At 56.5% G+C, this 10,258-nt stretch overlaps 1 protein-coding gene across 2 annotated transcripts in view; it reads left to right on the top strand.

Moving 5' to 3' along the window:
• The window catches only part of SFXN5 (sideroflexin 5), a 616,301-nt gene extending 610,056 nt beyond the window's left edge, over positions 1-6,245 (top strand). For both annotated transcript variants that reach the window (XM_050754501.1, XM_050754502.1), the window contains one exon: positions 3,208-6,245. In XM_050754501.1, the coding sequence (XP_050610458.1) occupies positions 3,208-3,285 (78 nt within the window). In that variant the 3' untranslated portion in view covers positions 3,286-6,245. The remainder of the gene's footprint in view (positions 1-3,207) is intronic.
• Positions 6,246-10,258: the final 4,013 nt, after the last annotated feature.

Raw genomic sequence — 10,258 nt, forward strand, 5'->3', positions numbered from 1 at the left:
CAATTACTGTTCTTTCCAGCGTGATATCTATGCATCATTTTCCTTTTATGTTTATATATTTCTCCTTCATTAGTGCAGTCTGAAGGGTGATTAGGATTCTTCAAACATTTTACAGAGGTTAAACGTTGATTAAGATTTAATTATTACTGTAAATAGCTTGGAATGACATATGGTGCAAAAGCCTGACATATGTGCATTTGAATAAATGAAGTGCTATTTCCCAGGATGCCTCAGTAGCTGTTTAACAGCTTTCCCGAAGGGTTATGTTACACCTCATGGTAAGATTGCTGGGATGTTATATTTTGTTGGTTTTTGCAGCTGAAAGCTAAGAACAGTTTTCCAGTTTTTTAAAAACATTGAATATTTTAAATACCTAAATTGTTTTGCACAAATTTTTGCTAATTTGTCTAACTAGGTTAAACATTTTCAAAAGCATTTAGATTTTTAAGCGTGGGCGCTGTGCATTGTGTCAGTGGCAGCGTGGGGACGAGGGGAGCCGGCAGGGTGGAGGGGACTGGGGGTGGCAGGGGTAGGGTGGGAGAAGGTGGTTTGAGAAGAGGGGGTGGGGAAGAGGCCTGGGCCCTCAGCTTAGCTCTCTTCTGTTTGGCCCTCTCGGGTGACCAGACTTGAGTAATGGGGCACCAGGGACTACAGAGGAAGGGTCCCCTCTTCTCCCACTGTGCCCACCAGCTCTAGTCCTCACCACACTCCCTCTTGTGTGGACTCCAGTGTGCACAGCCCGGACGTGACAGAGCTCTCCGAAGGCCAGGCTGGCCTGTACCACCTTCTGCCCACTTCCCAGGGTTCCCACATCTTGACATATGGCGGGTGCCTAGAACCAAGTTCAACCAACCTACGTCGCAAGAGGCCTGGTGCCTCCTTGACTCTGTCCAGGGCAAATGTCTGGCAGGGACCTTCTCACTGTGGTAGTGTCTTTCTCACCTGCCCCCCTCAAGTTAGGGGTTCAGGCATCCCCATGGGCTCAGTCCCTGGAGATAAAGCCCGACATCGGGGCTGATGTGGTATCTCCAGGGGGATCCCATCTTCCAGTGCTTACTGGCTCTTTTCTTTCTGCCCATGTATTCCACACTGAGGGAGCACCTACCGTGGACCAGCATTGTGCTAGGCTTTGAGGATGCAGGGGCGAGCCAGATCTGCACGCCCGCTGCCTCAGGGAGCTTGTGATCTAATGTGGAGAGGTGGGGATATGAGAAGTTCAGGGAGCTATGGGGGCCACAGAAGTGGCCACGCCCAGCCTGGGGGAGGGAAGGTGTCTAAAGCTGAGACACGAAAGATGATGAGCTGAAGACGGGAGAGCAGAGTGGGGGCAGGAATGGAAGTAGGACGGGGCGTCTCTGGACAACTCAGGCAAAGACTAGAGTGGGGACAGAGCCCAGGGTGTGCGAGGAACCAAAATCAGTCCGTGTGCTCTGTGTCTCCAGTCCAAGGGGCAGGGTGGTACAGGAGTCTGACTTGATCCCTGAGGATCAGGGTGCCATGGAGCCATTTCACAGTGAAGAGAGGCATGGGAAGACTTGCAGTTTAGAAGGCCAGCACTGGCTGTGGTTGGGGACGGACTGGGCTGGATGAGACCTCGCGGGGAGGGACGGGGAGAGGACTCAAAGAGGCTCCAGAGTCTTTGGGCAGAGCAGCACCACTGGATGGCAGCGTCATTCCCGAGAGGCAGAGCTGAGTGGGGCCGGGGGAGAGGGCGGGTTCAGTTCCATTTCAGGTGGGTTAAGTTCAGGCGCCTGTGAGACGTCCACAGCAAAGTCTGGCAGGCAGGCGGCTGTGAACCTGAGGCTCCAGAGAGAAACAAGGCTGGAGAACTCTGGTGTGGGGGTAACCCAGGGCATGTGCAGAGAAGAGGGTCCAGCCAGGCCCAGCCCCAAGGACCCCAAGGACCATGCAGTGGGTGTCGTGAAGTGGGGGGTGGCAGTGACCTTGGAGAGAGAGATTTTTCTGGAGTGTGGTGAGAACAGAAGCCAGATTTATTGTGGGTTGAAAAGTCAGTGGGAGGGAAGGAGGTGGACACAGCCAGTGTAGACTAAGTTTTTTAAAGAAACGTAGCTGCTGGGGAGGAGAGAGACCAGGTAGTAGCTGGGCCTGCCTCGGGATGAAGGGGAGGTGTCATCAGAGAAGGTTCCTGTGTGTGGAACACTAATGGGCAAAGGTGGGAGAGAGGGAGGATGACCCAGGAGGGGGCCCCGGAGTGGGCAGGGGAGGTGGAGCCAGGTGGGGTCCTGTCCTGTGAGGGGAGGGATGGCAGCTGTGGGGTAGGAGGAGGGCAAGTGGAAAGCTGTGCATGGACACGGGAGGCAGCGTGTCAGATAATGAGAAGCTGAGGGGTTCTCCTCTGAAGTCTCACCTGCCCGGGATGCGTGGGAGCAGGGGTTGGGGTGGCCGAGGAGAGGAGAGCAGAGCAGGTGTCCAGTGGCCTCTGGAGAGTGGGCAAGGGAGCTGACCTGGCTATGGGGGCAGGGGCAGGGTGGTTGTCCACTGGTTGGGGGTCCAGCCAAAGTCAAGGACAGGGAATTTTGAGGGTCTCCATTACACGGTCAGGTTCAAGTAGGAGTGGGGTACATGGCGGGGTTCTCCAAAGCAGGGCTTCTGCCAGCAGCCTGGGAGGGACCCTTGGGCTAGGGAGTAGCTGAAGGGATGGCCCCCGGAGTCCAGGTTGCAGGGGAAGATGTAAAGACTGAGTGGTGGGAGTGTGGGTGCTGAGGTCTAGGGGACTGGAAACAGAGAAGCAGGAGTGAGTGGGGTGCTAGAAAGACAGGGGACTGAGGAGCCCAGGAGGGTGGCGTTTGGATGGAAGGAGGTGGGGCAGCCCTGGGTGGTGATCAGGTCCAGGGGATGGCCCTGGGTGGGGCTGTGGGGGGTCTGCAGTGCAGCAGACATGGTTCTTAGAGATGAGGGAGATGCAGAACTCAGAGGCCAATGTGTAGGATGTCCACCCACGTGGACACACCGTCAGAAGAAAGAGGCCGGGTCTGGGCTGGAAGGGATGCTGTGAGCCCCGTGGTGGGAGGGCAGTGGAGAAGGAAGATGTGTCACTAGGTAGGGCACGTGAGCCCTGGCTGGGGTGGACATGGGGGTGCAGAGAGGCAGAGCTCTGGAGCCCAGGGTGGTCCTCACTGCAGCTCCCAGCCCCACTATTTGCCCCTTCCCACTCCCCCACTCTTCCTCTCTATTCTCTCTCTGCAGATTGAAACATCCCAGTTAGAGCCGGAGATAGCCCAGGCCACGAGCAGCCGGACAGTGGTGTACAACAAGGGGCTGTGAGTGTGGTCAGCGGCCTGGGGCTGGAGCACTGTGCAGCCGGGGAGCTGAGGGGCAGGGCTGTAGACTCACGGCTGCACCTGCAGGGAGCAGCACGCCGACCCCAGCAGTCCTGGGCCCCCTGGGAGAGTGCTTCACCTGCAGTGGAGGGAGACTGACCATTCACATTTTAACATAGGGAGAGGAGTTCTAACACATTTCCTACAAAAAAATAATCAAGTGCATTTCTGGGCCTTATGTGGGGTTGTCAGAACTCCACTCAGCACAATTATGTGTGAAGCTGAAAAATCGTAGAGTGCCCATAGGGTAGGATTAGAATCCTTTTATACTTTGGTTTCTTTTTTATTTTTATTTTTTATCAGAATCAAATCTGAGCCTTAGTTTCAGCTGACAAGAAGTGGCAGGAGGACAGGTGGGGGGAGCCAGATTAGGCCTGGAGTTGGGTTGGTTTGGTGGCCAGGCTGGTAAATTTAGGATATTACAATGACCAGCCCAGATGACTCCCTGGGCTGGCGAGGGGAGGGGAGAGAAGGTGGTCTGCACCCCACAGGATGAACTAGCCGTGACTAGGGTCCTAAGGAAGTGGCCCAGGGAATCAGGGAGCACTGGAGTCCTCTGCAAGATTCTGTGGGTAGCTGGCTCTGAATGTAGCCAGGCCACATCCATTCCAGAGCTGCAGAACCAGTCCCTCTGAGTGAAACCGGGTGACCCTGGAGCTAGAGTCCCCCTTTGTAGAGCTCTCACTGATTCAGGGCCCCTGAAGCAACCCCAGCTCCAGGCAGGAAGCCCCAAGAAGGAATGGTGCTTGGCAGGAACCGTGGACCTGCGCTTGGCTTCTTCAAGATCCTCCTTCCAGGCCCCAGGCTGGATGCTGGGCACCGGGGCTGAGAGTGGGGCTGGAACTGGACTGGCTGCCTTCTGGGGAGCTTCTTCAGCCACCAAGGCTGCCTGCCCCATCCCATCCCTTTCTAAGCAGGAAGGTCTCATGCCTGAGAACGCCTAGGCCAGCTCCTTAGACACCTATCAGCGAAGCAGCGTCAACCGAGGAGCAGTGGGCCCTGGCTCTGGCACTAAATGGCATTGAGATGTTGGACAAGTTCATTCCCTTCTCTGAGCCTCCACTCCCTGTCTGAAACCAGAAGACTGGATCAAGGGGTTCCCACTGGCTCCTCCAGCAAGACCTCATCTTTGCCTGTCCTGCTCAGATGCTGGTCATCGTGGGCATGTCCCCAGTGTGGACTCTGGACTAGGAAGGGCGCAGGCCCCTTTGGACCAGCAGTTGGCCTCAGAACCTGGACCTTGCCTTCTGTATGTGACCCCATATCCCGGGAGCAGTTGGCTTTTGCCAAACACTTTACAGTTCTGGAGGAGGAGGTAACATAGATGCCTGGGCCTGATGGTGGGGCCATACCTACATGTCATCTGTCACTCTGCAGCCTCAGAGGCCCCTTGCTGCTGGCTCCCATCTCCCTGCCACTTGCAGACTAGGAAGGAAGAGCAAGCTGTACAGAGGGAAGCAGAGCCTGGGGAGGGTGTGAGCAGGGTGACGCCTCATCTGAAAGGCCCAAACCAGGGGGAAGCTCCAGCCTCAGTGCAGCCCGCTCCTGACCCCACCTAGTATGCAAGCCTCCACCTGCAGCCCTGAGCCTCCCTCCCCCGGGGACTCCACCTCAGGGGAGATTTAGGCCAGAGGTGAACATTCATGTGTAGGAAGAGGCTGGTGCAGGGCGGCATCTTAGGGCAGCGGAAGTGTGCTGAGGCGGGTCTTCTGTGGGCATGGCCATTGCCTCTCTGCCAGCCCCTGGTGCCCACCAGCTGGCTCTGCAGCACATTGCCCTGAGGGGCCTGCCACTCTCCTGAGGAGCAGCCCACCTGCTGCCTGTGAGGAGGGGGACAAACCTGGAGGACAAAACAGCGGGGGCGTGGAGGTGCCACGGTGTTGGAGGGCCAGGCCTTTTTGAGCCAGTCACACCATAATGTGAATATGCCAGTGACTGCTGGACTAGGGCTGGCATGTCCGGGTCCTCTTTTGAAAAGCTCACTTCAGGCTCACCCTGCTCCTACCTATCATAGGCTCTTATCCTCGTGCACTTTATCTTGGGACCAAAACTGCCTCCCCACCGCCCCTCCCCACCCTGCGCCTGCCGGAGGCCTGGCAGAGGTGGGTGCCCTAGCCCAGCCTGTGGCCTCAGCATCTCATAATTTATTTGCTTTGTCTCCTGGATGATTTCCGTCATGCTCCCAAATGCAGCTTCAGGTGAGCCGAGGGGTCTGCTCCTGTGGCGGTGCAGTGGCAAAGGATCCAGATAGCCCAGGATGAGAGTGTCAGAGGGACAGTGGGCTATGCCAGTAGGCCCTGGTCTGGCTTTGGAAAGCCCCATGAGAGGAAACCTTCACCCAGCACCCATGCCCCACTCTGCTGAAGCCAGAGGAAGGGAGACCTGAGGGGCAGATTGGTTCATGCCTGGGGCGGAGGCTGAGCCTGGACCCACAGTCAGGGCGGGGCTGGCCAGCTGTGCCGGAACACAACCCACACCTGCAGTGGTTCTCCGTCCCTGGTGTCCCTGCCTGGCCCTCCGCTGATCACTTCAAACATCCCCTCAGGCTTGGGGATGCCCTTCTTCCATTTCCAGACAGCAATGTGAGGGTGCAGGGACCAAGATGTCAAGCTGGCCATGGAGTCAAGCTGGTCGACGGACCCCTTTCACTCCTGGTTATGAGCCAACTTGTTTCGTGTTCTGGCCTCTGGGAGAAGGGCAGGAGCCTAGAGAAGGAAAAAGGCCCATAGACAGACCCAGGGTGATATTCAAGCCTGGCCTAGTGAGAGTGAGGCCCCCGCACGCAAGCCTCAGCCACTCCCAGGGGCCTTTGCAGTGTCTTTTTAACCTTCTCAGAAAATTTCTCAATCTATGTGATTTGTGTAATACTAATGAGCTTCGGGCAATAAATACAGGATTTCAAGCGTCAGGGTGTGGTTTTGTGAATTGTGGGTGGGAAGGGGAGTGGTGTATGGAACCCCGTGGGAAAAGGGAAGGACTGCCTGAGGATTTTGTGGGAAGACCCCCCAAGGAAGGTGCAGACCTAGGTTCCAGGCTGGATCGGGCCAGCTGGGAGGCCCAGAGGGAAGGGAAGAGGAAAGGATGGAGACCATGTGAGGGCACAGGAGGGTGAAATTCTGCAGGAATCCCCTTACAGAGCTGTTATTGAGCACTCACTAAGGAGCCCGCCCTCAAGGAACGTGAGTAAATAAGACTTTTGGTTAGATTCCCATACTGTTTACATCAATGAGGCTGGGAGACCGGAGGGGGTCATTCCTGGACCACCTGGGGCCAGGAGAGGCCTCCCAGGGAGGGAAGGTTTGAGCCAAGTGGAAAGATGCTTCATGGCTGCAGTGTGTATGGTACCAGCCCTGAGAGGTCTGCCCCTTCTTAACTCCTCCACTATCCCTTAGGGCTAGGACTTCGGCATCTCCTGATGGCAATGGTTCCTCTTCTTCCAGGCAGCCCCCAGAGTTCTCAAGTCCAGCCCTGCAGAGAGAAGCAGGCAGGGAGGTGGAAAGCCATCCTGGTTGGGTTCAGACAGACCCCAGTTCCAGCTGCAGCTCGGCCCAGCGTGACTGGAGCTTCTAGCCAGATACTTCCTTTATTCACCCATCAATTTGGTCAGACGTTTATTGACATCTACTGTAACTGAGCCTTGGTGTCCTTATTTATAAAATGTCAAGAAAGCATCACTCGCTGGACTGTGGTAAGGATGGAAGCTGGAGGAGGAATGCACCCAGACTCCTCTTCCCGCTCCCAGGTGTGTGGGGAAGAGCCTGCCTCCCCTCCTGGGTGCTGGACCCTTCCCCACTAGAGAGGGAGGAGAGAAGGGGTAGGGGAGGGGGCTGTTCTCAAAGTGATGCCTCTGGGCCAGGAGGATGCTGGTCTCTGGGGAATTTCTTTGCTAAGAGCTCCACAGGCCACAGCCTCCATCCGGTCAGGCGGAAATCCTGGACTCTCAGGACAGACACAAATCCCTCCTGGGAGCTGTTTGTTGTTTTTAGCTGGTTTGGGGGCTCAGCTCCTGCCCAGACCAGAGATCATTAACACTCCAGGAATGTGGCCACCCCTGCCCCCATCCCCCCCGCCTGGCCCATCGGACCTCCCTCCTCTCACTCAGGCCACAGTTAGGAGAGTCAGAATGTGAGGGGATGGGTGCCACGATAAGTGACCCTTCCTGATGCCCCAGGGACCTAGCCTCATTTTCATAGCTCCCTCAGTTCCCCGAAAGCTGCTGCAGCTTCTACCATCTTGGCCATCCCTCTGCCACCAATTAGCTCCCAAAACAGGAATGCCTCAGCTACTTCCTCCAAGGCCTCACCCCTGCATGTCTACCCTTCCCTGCAGCACCGAGAGTCTCTCCAGGTGGTAGCTGAAAAGTGTTCACTCTCCACCCCTCACACTGAGGCAGCCGTTGGCAGCCTTGCCTAAGGCCAAGGCCAGTCTCCCCTTCCCCACGAGGACACCTCCTCAGCCACAGCAAGAATCTGGGGCCCACCCCAGTTCCCTGGGCCTTATGGAGGGGTGGAGAAGAGAGCAAAGGAAAAGAGAAGATGGACAAATGGACAGACAGGCCCCAGACCACCAGACGCTCTCCTGGAAGACCCCATGTAAACCCATGGGGAAGTGAGGGAAGGGGCCAGCCCTCCATCCCAGGCCAACGGATGCTGGTTCTCCACCTCTTCATATGTTAGCATGACAGAGGAGGGACAGTACTGCAGGGCCCTGAAGCAGCTCAATGTCATTAGAGAATAGAGAGGAGATCCAGGAGCAGCGGTGTGGCCACGTGCTGCCAGGCCAAAGCCAGCAGAGAGCCCCTAGAGGCTTTAAGTAGAGAAGTGGAGTGACCTGGCTGCAGAGTGGCAGGTGGAGTGGACACAGTGAGGCTGTTGGGGAGACTGGGTGAGGGGGCCCCTGCGGCGGTCATGGTGAGGAAGATGGGGCCTGGGCCATGTGGTGGGGGTGGGGGTGGGGATGGGGATGGGGAAGGAGAGAAGTGAAGATTCAGGACTGCTCAGGTCTCCGTGAGGGTGGCAGAGGGAAGTAAGGGATGACCCTAGGTTCCTGGCGTAGGCAGCAGAGAAGGGGCCATTTCTGAGCTAAGGCACAGAGAAGGAAGAACAAACCCACAGGAAAGGGGATGCATTCCAATTTCCAAGGCATCGGAGGCTCCTGGGAGATAACCAAGTGGACACCAAGAGATGAGGAATTGCTGGTCTGGAGCTCAGGAGACAGGTAGGGATGGGAAATGTGGATGTGTCTGTTATCCATGTCTAGGGAGCATCTGGAGCTGGAGGAGCAGAGATGGCCACCCAGGCGAAGGAGGTGGGGTGAGAAGAGGAGGACTGGAACGGAGCCCTGAGGAGCCCCACCTCTGAGGCCTGGGCAGAGACAAGGAAGCTCAGCCACAAGGGATGTGTCAGGGCTGAACTGCATCCTCCAGAAGTCATCTGTTGAAGTCCCAATGCCTCGTGCCTCAGAATGTGACTGTCTTTGGAGACAGGGTCTTTACAGAAGTAATTAAGTTAAAATGTGGTTATTAAGGTGGGCTCTCATCCAAACAAGAATCCAAAATGGCTGATGTCCTTTTAAGAAGAGGAGATTGGGATGCAGCCATGCTAGAGGAAGAAGCTCCTGTGAAGACGAAGGCGCCGTCCACAGGCCAAGGAGAGAGGCTTCAGAAGAAACCCGTCCTGCCAACCCCTGACTTCGGGCTGGCAGCCTCCGGTGCTGGGAGGGAATAAATTTTGGTTGTCAAAGCCACTCAGTCTGAGGTGCTTTGTCGTGGGGCCCCAGCACACCAAGGCAAGAGGCGAGGAAGGCAGGGAGGGCATGGTATTCAGAGGACATTGATGGGAGTGCTCCAGGTAGAAGGGGCTTCCACGTACCTCACTGAAGCCGACAGGTGAAGGGAGACATGGACCAAGGCGGGCCCCATGGAGGACCCAGAGAGAAGGGCCTCAGTGGGATGTGGTCAGGGCAAAAGACAGATCTTCACAGGTCAAGAAATCAGTAGGACTCCCATGGATGGCCGGCATAGCTAATTCCTTCATGAAATTTAGCTGATGGGCAGAAGTGGGGCATTGTGACATGGAGCTGAGGGGGTGCTTAGAAGGTGGACCCTCAGGCAAGAATCAGAAGAGACTGTCACAGAAAGAGGAAGAACAGCCTAGCAGTGAGCTGCTCCAGGCAGGGAGACTCTGAAGCCCAGGTTGGAGGTGGGGGTTAGGGGTGGGGTTCTCCTGGGCCAGAAGGAGAGAAAGTGGCGGGTGGTGACAGAAGGCAGGTGGAGAGGATGGGCTGGCTGCAGGCAGCGTGGGGTTGAGGGTAAGGAGCCCCCGCCCCTCCAGATCCACTCTGTGTCTGTCCACCTGCTCTGTCCCTGGAAGCTAAGGGCTGGCTGTCTGGCTTCCACCACCAGGAGTCCCAGCAGGAAACTGGGGGATTGGAGGAGTGACACTGGGGGATTTTTCCCTCCTTGTCCCTCCTGCCATCTCTGGGCCTCTCTGTACCGAAGGTTACAGCTCCTACCTGGGGGCCCTCTCCAGCCAACTCCTCCAGGTTCCAGTAGCTGTCACTGGTCCTTCCTCTTCAGGCCTCAGGGCCATATGGGCTCCCCATTGTTACCAGCTCTGGGGTACTGCACCATCCCTGTGGGTTCCCCAAAATTTAATTGTTCCTGTAGTAAACTCTCCAAGTGCTCTATTTGAAGGTACCATCTGACTGATGCAAAGGTGTCCCCTTCCACGACTGTCTCTGAAGGTGGGAGTAAGGCCCTCTGCTGAGTCAGGGGGAAGAGAGGTTTGGAGGGAGGGCAGCAGAGAGCTTTTCAACAGGGCGAGGCCTCAGCTGAGGCTGGGACCTGAAACATCGAGGGGCGCCATCCTGCACACCTGCCTGCTGTCCTCATGGACTCAACTGCACGGGCGGGTGGA

This window comes from Macaca thibetana, chromosome 13 (genome assembly GCF_024542745.1).
Source record: "Macaca thibetana thibetana isolate TM-01 chromosome 13, ASM2454274v1, whole genome shotgun sequence".
Classification (NCBI taxonomy): domain Eukaryota; kingdom Metazoa; phylum Chordata; class Mammalia; order Primates; family Cercopithecidae; genus Macaca; species Macaca thibetana.